The sequence below is a fragment of the Vitis vinifera genome, chromosome 4, assembly GCF_030704535.1.
Source record: "Vitis vinifera cultivar Pinot Noir 40024 chromosome 4, ASM3070453v1".
Taxonomy (NCBI): Eukaryota; Viridiplantae; Streptophyta; class Magnoliopsida; order Vitales; family Vitaceae; genus Vitis; species Vitis vinifera.
Window position 1 is genome coordinate 4,820,456 of NC_081808.1, and position 12,025 is coordinate 4,832,480.

Here is a 12,025-nt window from a genome sequence, read left to right on the forward strand (position 1 = left end):
TGCCTAAAAAAACTAAGTTGGAAAGGCTGATTGAGAAAAGCCAATTGGTGACTGATAGATAGGAAAATGGAGAAACATTAATTCTTCTTCTCCTCCAGATTTGCAGTTCTCACTTGCTTGATATGGCCTTCTTTTTATGCTGTGCAGTCAAACTGTTTTCCCCTGTAGGAATTGACGACCACTTTCCAATAACCCATCGGTTAGCATACTAAAGCCTAAGGAATGTTTCTGTAAGAATACGCCTAAACACATTCTTACCTTGAAGTCTTACACCTCTTCTGTGAAAGTTTCATCCAAACTGACGATCTTTCATGAAAGAATGGTATTCATTCAACCAAAAGATGAAAGAATGACCATTTTAAGTGAAGAAACCTTTCTTATTGCTGTGCAGGTCAGCACTCACAATGCAGGGGAAGTTGAGCGAACTCTATTAATGTTTTCATCAGACAATGCAAAGCTGAAGAATCACATCGTCTCTGTGGCTATGCCGTATTCTTTACTATTAATGCTAATATTACAGCATTATCTAATTACTAATATATTTAGATTTGGAGGATGTTGACTCGTTAGGACAAAATAAGCTGTCAAGGCAGTGCAGAAGTGTAATGGTCCTCATGTTCTCTTCCATGGGCAATTCAAAGCTGGAGAAATCAGCTCTGTGGTATGTCATATGATATATTTCATCTGGAAACTGCAGTGCTGCTGGTTTCATTGGCGGTTTCACGAGCACTTTTGATGAATAGAACTTGAGTATGAATATGAATAAATTGCGTCAAAATAATAGATATGTATTCTATATATGGAAATGTGGTCATGTATGGAGGTGTATATATGAACATCTTCAAACAATTGAAGAGGCTCAGTCCATTGATGTTGAATGTTCCACCCTTTTCCATGCCAAACCTGTGGATGCACAACCGTTTATTTAAACTAATTTCTACAACGAAATCATTAGCAGGGTAATGTTTTTATATGAAACTGTATCTCTAGTTATTTTTCTTTGTTCAATAAGCTGCTATAATCATTAATTTGTGCCACAATTTCTGAATTTGGTCTATGGTATTCAATGCTCTTTACAATTATGCAATACAATTTTACTATCGTATCCAGTTGTAATGAATACCCTTTAGCTAATTAATTTGAAGTGCTGCTAAGCAGTAGAAGATTAATGATTCTGAAATCCAATATGAGCAGGGGATGATAATTTTGGGAAGTAGCATCAATTTCATCTGCTGAAAGCTTGGAGATGATTCCTCCAGCACTGTCCCCTGAGAAAAACACACGAGAGAGGTCAGCCCTCTCAAGCCATGGTTCAGAGCTCGCCTGGCAATTTAGCCACTCAAGTGAACTATAACAATCATCATAAGCTATAGGAAGCCTGTTTTCAGGTGCAAGGCGGTAGTCCACAGAAAGAACTATTGATTGGGATGCCACTGGAAAGTCTCCAAGGAAAGTATGGTACCCAAGCCATTTGGTTGAGCCTACAATGAAACAACCACCATGGAAGTAAACTAGAACTGGAAGGCGGCAAGTGGAGCCCAGAGTATCAGACAGAAATATCCGTGCAGATATAGGCTTGGTAGAGTCAATGATCACATCCTCGGAGTACTTATATCCATTGGATGATAAATCATTGGAGGTTTCCCATTCAACACGTTTTACTAAACCATTGGAAAAGATTTGAAGGAAACTCAACTATGGACATTGTTCTCAAAACTTTGGTGGGATGATTCGAAAGTTGAATATTTCTGTGAAATTTCAAAGAGTTTGTGGGAAAGTTGTGTGGGACCTTTAGGGATGTCAAGGAATGCTAACCTTTATATGTGTAAATGACGACATTTGGTCGATCATATAAAGTGAACTCATGGCGTGTTTAGGATGGAAAATTTCCATGAATGTAAAAAAAAAAGAGTAAGGTTGATTGAAAAAATAAGGGAAAAATTAAATGAACGAATGCTAAGAAAAATGAAAGTTCGATTAATATTGCATGCCTAAAAAAACAAAATTGGAAAGGCTGATTGAGAAAAGTTTGCTGGTGACTAGTAAATAGGAATGGGGAGAAACAGTGATTTTTCTCCTCCTTTGTATTTGAAGTTCTCACTTGCTTGATATGACCCTCTTCTTATGTCATGCCGTCAAATTGTATTCCCGGCCCCTTCGTACAAATTGATGGCCATTTTCCAATAATCATTGGTTAGCATACTAAATCCTAAGGAATGTTTTTGTGATAAGCTTAAACACATTCTTACCTTGAAGTCACACACCCCTTCTGTGAAAGCTTCATCCAAACCGACAATGAAAACAATGGTATTTAGTCAACCAATATGTGAAAGAACGACCATTTTAAAGCGAATGAGCCTTTCTTGTTGCTGAGTACTTCAGTGCTCTCAATGCAGAGGAAGTTGAGTGAACTCGACTGATGTCTTCAACAGTCGATGCAGAGTTGGAGAATCATGTTGTCTCTGTGAGTATGCCTTATTATTTACTATTAATGATAATATTACAACATTATCTAATTACTAATATATTTGGATTTGGAGGACATTGACATGTTAGGATAAAATAAGCTGTCGAGGCAGAGCAGAAGTCTGATTGTCCTCAAGTTCTCTTCCATGGGCAATTCAAAGCTGGAGAAATCAGCTGTGTGGTATGTCATATTATTTATTTCATGTGGAAACTGCAGGCAGCTGGTTTCATGGCCGGTTTTATGAACACTTTTGATGAATAGAACTTGAGAATGGATATGAATAAAGTGCATTGAAAGGATAGCTATGTATTATGTATATGAAATATGATCATTCATGGAGGTATACATATGGACATCTCCAAAGAATTGAATCGGCTCAGTTCCATTTAGTAGATGTTGAATTTTCCACCATTTTCCATGCCAAAACCATGCACACACAACCATGAATTTCATCTGATGAATAATTGGAGATGACTCTGAGAGCACCTGAAAAACAACTTGGTTTTAGGTTCACGATAATTTCATTACTAGAAATGCATTTTGCCTGCTATACTTTAAATAAAGTCATAGAAGTACAACTGTAAGGGGCTTATGATGACCATCTAAAAGCTATGAATGAACTCACTCATTTGCTTTTGAAGCAAACGAGTCGCCTCAGATTCAGGATGGAGCATATGATACGCATGAATTTCTCCTTCAGATTCCACCAGCTTCACCTCCACCCCCTTCTTCTCCAGAAAGGCCGCATACGTGACTTGCCTTTCTTTTGAGAAATCCAAACCAGCCACATAAACCACAGCTGGTGGAAACCGAGACCATTCAGCCCTGGACAATTCTGCCATCGCAAAGTTACACCCAGAATAGTCGCAGTTTGACCCTTCTGGCAAGCTTAGTTTCCAAAACAAGTCAAGCCATGTCAAAACCTCAGCTTCTCCTCCGCTGGCCCTCTCCTTCTCGGTCCTCTCCTCGCTCCCAAAAAAGGGATGTATTATCAACAACCCTTTAATCTTTACTTGATCACAAGATTGTTCCTGAATTGTTCTGAGAGCAACATTGTGAACGATGTTTCCTCCAGCACTGTCCCCTGAGAGAAACACTCGAGAGAGGTCAGCTCTCTCAAGCCATGGTTCAGAGCTCACTTGGCGACTTAGCCACTCAAGTGAACTATAACAATCATCATAAGCTATAGGGAGCCTGTTTTCGGGTGCAAGGCGGTAGTCCACCGAAAGAACTATTGATTGGGATGCCACCGCAAGGTCTCCAAGGAAAGTATGGTACCCAAGCCATGTGGTTGAGCCTACGCAGAAACCTCCACCATGGAAGTAAACTATAACTGGAAGGAGGCTAGAGGAGCCCAGAATATCAGGCAGAAAGATCCTTGCAGATGTAGGCTTTGTTGAGTTAATGATCACATCCTTGGACTTATATCCATTGGATGATGAACCATTGGAGGCAGGGGAAGTTTGCTGTTGAAGTCGTTTAACGGAGCCATCAGAAAGGAGTTGGAGGTAACCTGGAATTTCTGCAACTACGGACATTGTTCTCAAAAGTCAAAACTTTGGTAAGGTGAGTTTGAGGATGTTGGATTGATCACATAACGTGAGTTTGAGGCATATTTAAGAGGGAAAACTTCAGTCAAGACATAGAAAATGACGAAGTTGGTCATGAGCAAGGATTGAAAAATCGGGGAAATATCGGATATCGGGCGGCACCGAAGCGAAATATCCGTGAAGCACCGATAAATTCGCGAGTGGATCTGACGCGCGGAGCAACCGGGGGAGAATTTCAAAAAATCGCCGAAAATATCGCCGAAATTTCGGTATTTTTACCGATTTTTCGGAAAATTTCCCGATATTTCCTACCAGTCCAGCCCGCGCACAGGATACAAAATCTGGCTCAAAAATCGTGGATTTAGGGTTCATGAAATTTAAATCCAATGGCACAACAGCAAAGAGACCCTTAAAACAGATCCAGAAAACACAGGAAGCAAAAGAAAAGCAAATTTTTTGGTTTTCTTTGGGGGTTTTGAATGGATTTTCTCGGAAATCAAACGAGGATGAATTTCCCCGGAAATCGAATGGGGGATGGATTTTCTTGGGAATCAAACGGGAGTTGCAAAAAAAATAATATCAACGTGATTAGATTAGTACCTGCGAGGATTGAGAGTGGCAGAGGAAAATAGGTCTTTTTTAGGAATTCTCTCGGCCGGAGGGCAACTTCAGAAAAGGGGAATTCTCTCGGCTGGAGGGCAACTTCAGAAGTGGGTGGCCCTTTTAATTTTTAGATTTAGTAAGGTAAAAAAAAAATAAAATAAAAAAAATTCATGAGAACAATTTTCATCTATCCATATAAATAATTATAAATTATTGAATTTTATTTTGATTATTAAATAAATTAATATTAATAAAAAAAGTTGTTAATATAAAATTTTAAAAATTAAATCTCAAATAAAATATTTTATATAAATTAATTTAATTTTCATTTAAAATATAATAAAACATGTTTTAATAAATGTATGTAAAATTTTTTTAAATAAATATTATTTTTAACAAGTTGGGTCCTCTTCATCTAACAATATAATGAAACCACATCGATTTCTTCCTTAGTATAAGGACTATTACAATCTCATATGTATTATATTTATGTATAAATTGTTTTTATTCAATAAATCAAATATTTTTTAACTGAATTCTAACTTTATACACTTTCAAAATTCATATATATTATTTTTAAAATTTAATTATCGAATCTACCAATATATCTTTGTTTACGATATTTTTCTTCTTAATTATATATATGTCAATTATATTTACAAGATAATTTTAAAATATATATTTTTACTTATTTTATTATTTTTTTGAAGTTTTTTCAAGCATTTTTATTAATTTTAAATAATTTTCACTTATCGATATTTGTGAAAAAATATCCATCGATATTTTTATGATATTTTCGATATATTCTTAAAATCGAAGTACCGATATATCCGTAAAAATCGATATTTTAATCCTTGGCCACGAGAGCATGCCAAGACAAAAAAAAATGACGATTAGGAAAGCAAGACAAAATTTCAGTCAAAGGCACATAAAATTATAACATAGTTAATTATGCAAACAAGGGAAAAGTTGGAGTGAATGGTGAATGCCAAGAAAATGACCTCGGGGCTGTGGGGAAATTTAAACGGATCATATTTGCACGATTTCCCAACTGTCAGAAAAACAATTTTTTTTCTTTTATCTTTCATTTAATCTCGGGAAAAGTGAGTTTCCATGTGCTCATTAATATTTTTTGTTCTATTCACTTAGAGAAATATTTATTGTTTAATCAGACATTACCTTTTAATAAGTATTTTTTTTTCTTTTATATATATATATATATATATTATCTTAAAGTTTGCCTTTAATATAATATACCTTCAAATATTTTCAAAAAATTGATTTGGATTAATAGTAAGAAACACTTTGATTATAGATATGAAAGAATAAATTGAATATTATGATGTTAATTAAATTTTAAATCACGATGGGGAGTTACAAATTTCAAACCACGTTATGAAAAATCATGAGAAGAAAAAAAAGTCTTAGAGAGAAAAACAAAAAGATAAACCTTTGACTGTAGATTATAATAAAATTTAAGATGACTCTTTCAAGAAATTTATTCTTTTGGTTTTTTTTTGGATTTTTGAAGATATATGTTAATAATAAGATCTTTTTCTAGATTAGATGTTAAAAAAAGAGGAAGAAATTCTTGTTGTCCATTTAATAAGTAAAGGGTTACAGAGTAAGAAAATAAAAAAAAAATTAATTGTTGTATGTACCTATTAATTTATCCCTCGACAAAAACGGGGTCTCCATGTGAGAGTTTTATTATTATTTGGAAAAAATTTATATACAATACAATTCTAAAATAAAGATAAGTATTTAGTTTAAAGGAAAATTCTATAGATTTAAGAAATAAGATTTTGAAGAAAAATATAAAGATAAATAAATAATAAAATTCATTTTAGTTGTTAATATAGTGCAAAATGGAGAAAATAGGAAAAATAAAATATGCAAGTAGAGAAAAAAATTATTAATAAGGATAATTGAAAAAATATATATTGATTTAGCACTCACTATAATGTATGAAGAAAGAAAATAATAAATTCTTAAATTTAAATTTAATTATTATAGGGATAAATTAGTAGCATGTGATATAAAATTTATATTATGTTAAAATATGTTTCTATTAATAAGATTTTTTTTTGTTTAAGTGAATCTTAAGTTTAATCAACTTATTTAATGAATTTATTTTTTACTAGAGGAAAATATTTTATCATAAAAAGAATATTTATATTGTAAAAAATATCACGTCTATTATATATTCTAATATTTGTCCTAGTTAACCGTCAGTATGTTGTTCACCCTTATTGTCTAAAAAACCTAGTCAACGGGTAGTGACCCACCCTCGTTGCCTAATTTTATGATGATTTGAAAACCTATTCGTGGGGTAATCATCGATCAGATGGTACCATCTGATTGGCTAGTCCCTTCTAAATAGAAGGGTCATCTGTTTTTGTGCTGCTAGTTTAGGAAAATAAATTTGTTTATACTTTGCATGCATGGTTGAAGCTAATATTATATGCTATGTTACTTTTTTTTTTATATATAAAAGAAATTGTTAGTATTTTCCTTATTGAGTTAAAGCTTATCATCTTTATTTTTAAAAACCTCTTTTAGGTATGAGTAAGGGATAAGAAGAGTTTCTTGTTAATTTAATTTATGTTTAGCTTTAAAGCTTTTGTTTAGATATATTGATTTGGATCATGTGCTATGTTTTAATTATCAAGTTAATTTGAATAGAATTAGTATTTCATAATTATGCGAATAATGAAATATCTATCTTGTAAAGATACTTTTAACTCTATGAACTCATTCTTAATGAGAATCTACAACATTTTTTCTGTTTTATTATTTAGCCGTTTTTAGATTGGGGGGGGGGGGGGGGGGGGAGGGCTGTTTTTTTTCCTTTTCTCCCGTTTTCCTCTTTCCTCCTCATTTTTTTTTCTTTCTTCTATTGGCCACCCCGAGGTTGAGCGGCTTGGGGACGGCTAGATGGGACTGATGAGGTGGGCCGTTCTTGGGCAGCCCAAAGAGCTTGAGGTGATGGCCTAGGGAGACAGAAGGGGCAAGCGCTGCAAGTGGGTGACAGGGGGATATTTTCGTTTTCTAGAGGGGGGGGAAACAGGGGAGGAGTTCGCCATTCTGAACCAGGTAGAGGAAGTTGGTCTGGAGCTAAGGAAACTCCTGTTTGAGAGAAGCATTGCCCGGTAGGATTATTTGGATTCATCGTTCATTATATCATCATATTTTTCTCATTTATTTTCCATGTGATTATTTCTGCGTTGTTTGTGAGTTTGCCTTGACTTGGTATTGTAGTTTCATCCCATTTTTCTCTATTTTTGTTCATGGATGATCTAACTGTGCTTCAATTGTTTGTTTCATATTGGGAAATCTTCTTATCTCTTATTTTATATATATATATACATACATGCATTTCTCCTGGTTTAGTCCACCCGTTTTTGAGCCCATGAAAAAAAAAACAAAAACTTCGTGAGGTGAAGGCTGGGCTTTGATGAAAGGAAAAAGAAGCAGCAGCTCAACTTAGCTTAGCTTAGCTCTGCTCAGTCCCCTCTGTTGCTATTCCCAGTTTCTCTCGTCCATTTCTCTCCGTTGTCCTTGTTCTTTTGTAGTTTGAGATCTGAAAATTGAGAAGGACGAGGCGATTTGATGACGATGGTTCGATTTTCTTAGCTATGTTTCCAAGGGTACATCAACTTTTTAGAGTGTGTTGGATCTGGGGATTGGAGGAAAATGTTTTGGCTGAGCTGAACGGAATTCTTCACACATCTCTCTCTTTTGGTTGGTGTGATTGAATATTTATGCATAGAATTTTTTTTTGATGTTGACACATGGTTGAATATTATAGAATTTGTAATGCGAGCGCCCGTTCGATCTCTCGGATACTGGTGCAGCTACAGTTGTTTCAGACTTGGAAATCTACATAAAAACGTTGATAATGGTGAGATGCCTCTGTTTTTAAAAGCCTATCGACTTTAATAAACCACTTGATGTTGCTTGACCGATTTCGTTATGCTACTGTAAATGTATTCTTGGAGTTCATGAGGAGTTCTATTTATGATATGGTGGGAATGAAAATATCCCACTAAAGATATCAACTCAGAGGCACAATTAAAATAAGGCTTCACCAGTTCTCATAATGCAATTGGTCATTTTCCAACTAAACCTATCACTTTTGCACCAGGGCCACACGTTGCATGGCCATTTCAGCATGCAATCTATCATCATCACTCATCATTTTATTTATTTATTTTTTAAATTTTCTCCTTTAAATAATTCTTCAAAATTCCTATTTCCAAATTTAATTTTCAATCTAAAAAATTTCACTATTCACGTTTCATTCGTTTAAACATTATTTTTGTTATTATTATTATTATTCCATATTTATTTATTTATTTCTTTTAAAAATTCAAATTATTAAGTTTCAATTCTTCAAAAGTTTAACTTCCGAATTTAATTTTCGATCTAAAAAATTTCATTATTCACGTTCATTCTTTTAAACATTATTTTTGTTATTATTATTATTATTTCATATTTGTTTATTTATTTATTTTAAAAATTCAAATCATTAAAGTTCAATTCTTCAAAAATCTGACTTTCAAATTTAATTTTCGATCTCAAAAATTCTACTATTCACGTTTATTCATTTAAATATCATTTTTTTATTCCATATTTATTTATTTATTTCTTTTAAAAATTCCAATCATTAAAGTTCAATTTTTCAAAAATCTGACTTTCGAATTTAATTTTAAATTTAAAAAATTCCACTATTCACATTCATTCGTTTAAATATTATTTTTGTTATTATTATTCCATATCTATTTATTTATTTATTTTAAAAATTCAAATCATTTTAAAGTTTAATTCTTAAAAAATCTGACTTCCGAATTTAATTTTCGAAATAAAAAATTCCACTATTCACGTTTATTCGTTTAAATATTATTATTATTTTTTATTATTATTCCATATTTGTGTATTTATTTATTTTAAAAATTCAAATCATTAAAGTTCAATTCTTCAAAAATTTGACTTCCGAATTTAATTTTCGATCTAAAAAATTCCACTATTCACGTTTATTCGTTTAAATATTATTATTTTTATTATTATTCCATATTTATTTATTTATTTCTTTTAAAAATTCCAAACATTAAAGTTCAATTCTTTAAAAATCTGACTTTCGAATTTAATTTTAAATCTCAAAAATTCCATTATTCACGTTCATTCGTTTAAATATTATTTTTGTTATTATTATTATTATTCCATATTTATTTATTTACTTATTTCTTTTAAAAATTCCAATCATTAAAGTTCAATTATTCAAAAATTTGACTTTTGAATTTAATTTTCAATCTAAAAATTTTTACTATTCACGTTCATTCGTTTAAACATTATTTTTGTTATTATTATTATTATTCCAATTTTTTATTTTTATTTTAAAAATTCAAATCATTAAAGTTCAATTCTTCAAAAATCTAACTTCTAAATTTAATTTTCAATCTAAAAAAATTCCGCTATTCACGTTCATTCATTTAAACATTATTTTTGTTATTATTATTATTATTCCATATTCATTTATTTATTTCTTTTAAAAATTCCAATCATTAAAGTTCAATTCTTAAAAAATCTGACTTCCGAATTTAATTTTCAATCTCAAAAAGTCCACTATTCACTTTCCGTTCGTTTAAATATTATTTTGGTCATTATTATTATTATTTCATATTTATTTATTTATTTATTTTAAAAATTCCAATTATTAAAGTTCAACTCATCAAAAATCTGACTTTCATATCTAATTTCCAATCTCTAAATTCAATTTCAAATTTCTAAAATTCTAACTTTCGCAATTATTTATTCAACCGTTATTATTTTCGTTATTCTATTCATTTATTTATTCATTTGTTCGTTTATTTAAAATCTCATCTCTAAATAATCCTTCGAATTTCCAATCTCTAAATTCAATTTCCAATTTCTAAAATTCTAACTTTCGCAATTATTTATCCAATCGTTATTATTTTCGTTATTCTATTCATTTATTTATTCATTTGTTCGTTTATTTAAAATCCCATCTCTAAATAATCCTTTGAATTTCCAATCTCTAAATTCAATTTCCAATTTCTAAAATTCTAACTTTCGCAATTATTTATCCAATCGTTATTATTTTCGTTATTCTATTAATTTATTTATTCACTTATTCATATATTTAAAATCCCATCTCTAAATAATCCTTCGAATTTCCAATCTCTAAATTCAATTTCCCATTTCTAAAATTCTGATTTTCGCAATTATTTATCCAATAGTTATTATTTTCTTTATTCTATTCATTTATTTATTAATTTGTTCGTTTATTTAAAATCCCATCTCTAAATAATCCTTCGAATTTCCAATTTCTAAATTCAATTTCCAATTTCTAAAATTCTAACTTTCACAATTATTTATCAAATCGTTATTATTTTCGTTATTCTATTTATTTATTTGTTTGTTTATTTAAAATTCTATCTTTAAATAATTCTTTAAATTTCCAATCCCTAAATTTGATTTCCAATTTCCAAAATTCTAACTTTCGCAATTATTTATCCAATCCTTATTATTTCGTCATTATTATTATTTCATTCATTTATTTGTTCACTCATTCATTTATTTAAAATTCTGTCTTTAAATAATTCTTTAAAATTTCGATTTCCAAATTTAGTTATCTGAAATTCCAATTTTCCTATCTTCGAACTCAATTCTCGCATTTATTCAGTTACTCATTTATTATTATCATTATCATTTTATTCATTCATTTCTAAAAATTCCGTCTTCGAATGATTTTCGAGATTTCCAATTTTTATAATTCAATTTTCATAGTTTCTACTTCTCAAATAATTTTCAATTCTGATTTCTTTCAAAATTTAATTTCCAAAGTCCTAATTTTCGTAATTTAATTTTTTGAAAAAAATCCCAATCTCTCAAATAACTTTCAAAATTTCAATTTCTTTCAAATTTAACTTCTTAAATTCTCATTCTTACATTTAATTTCTAAAAATCCAATTTTTAAATAATATCTAAAACTCCAATTTTCAAATAAATTTCAAAAATCCAGTTTTTCCTCGAACAATTTTAATTTCTATTTGGTAACGCATATGATATGTTTTGTGCTCTTTATTGTACACTGACCCCATTTTTATGATAGCGCATTGCTCGTTCGTGGCCTAGGTATGCATCCACTCCCATTCTAGTCATTCTCTATGCATGTTTTGATTCTTATATGTGCATGATCGATTTGAGTATCCATTGATTTTCCTATTGATTGTTACGTCAACTTCATTTTATTAGCAGAGACCCGACTTTAGGGACTTGGAGGGGTGCTACGGTCTTTATCGTACCTTCCCGATAAGTAACCTTACCTTCGAGCCCGATCCGGTTTTTCACAGACCACCTTTTTCAAAATAAGGAGTCACAC

At 31.1% G+C, this 12,025-nt stretch overlaps 2 protein-coding genes across 2 annotated transcripts; both read right to left on the reverse strand.

Moving 5' to 3' along the window:
• Nucleotides 1-1,134: 1,134 nt before the first annotated feature.
• LOC132253605 (probable carboxylesterase 6) lies at nt 1,135-1,839 on the reverse strand. The gene is made up of 2 exons (XM_059736105.1): nt 1,816-1,839; nt 1,135-1,695 (listed from the first exon to the last, which is right to left on the reverse strand). Exons 1-2 carry the CDS (start codon nt 1,837-1,839, stop codon nt 1,135-1,137), a joined length of 585 nt encoding a protein of 194 aa, XP_059592088.1.
• A 900-nt stretch (nt 1,840-2,739) lies between these two features.
• LOC100268028 (probable carboxylesterase 17) lies at nt 2,740-4,748 on the reverse strand. The gene is made up of 2 exons (XM_059736245.1): nt 3,093-4,748; nt 2,740-2,953 (listed from the first exon to the last, which is right to left on the reverse strand). Exons 1-2 carry the CDS (start codon nt 4,003-4,005, stop codon nt 2,844-2,846), a joined length of 1,023 nt encoding a protein of 340 aa, XP_059592228.1. The 5' UTR covers nt 4,006-4,748; the 3' UTR covers nt 2,740-2,843.
• Between the last annotated feature and the right edge of the window lie 7,277 nt (nt 4,749-12,025).

Bases quoted from the DNA above. Each gene is read 5' to 3' on its own strand.
- LOC132253605 (XM_059736105.1), bottom strand. From the start codon at position 1,839: ATGTCGTCATTTACACATATAAAG. The intron at 1,696-1,815 runs GTTAGCATTCCT...CAATGTCCATAG, and splicing joins CGTCATTTACACATATAAAG to TTGAGTTTCCTTCAAATCTT.
- LOC100268028 (XM_059736245.1), bottom strand. From the start codon at position 4,005: ATGTCCGTAGTTGCAGAAATTCCAGGTTACCTCCAACTCCTTTCTGAT. The intron at 2,954-3,092 runs GTGAGTTCATTC...GTTGTTTTTCAG, and splicing joins TTTGCTTCAAAAGCAAATGA to GTGCTCTCAGAGTCATCTCC.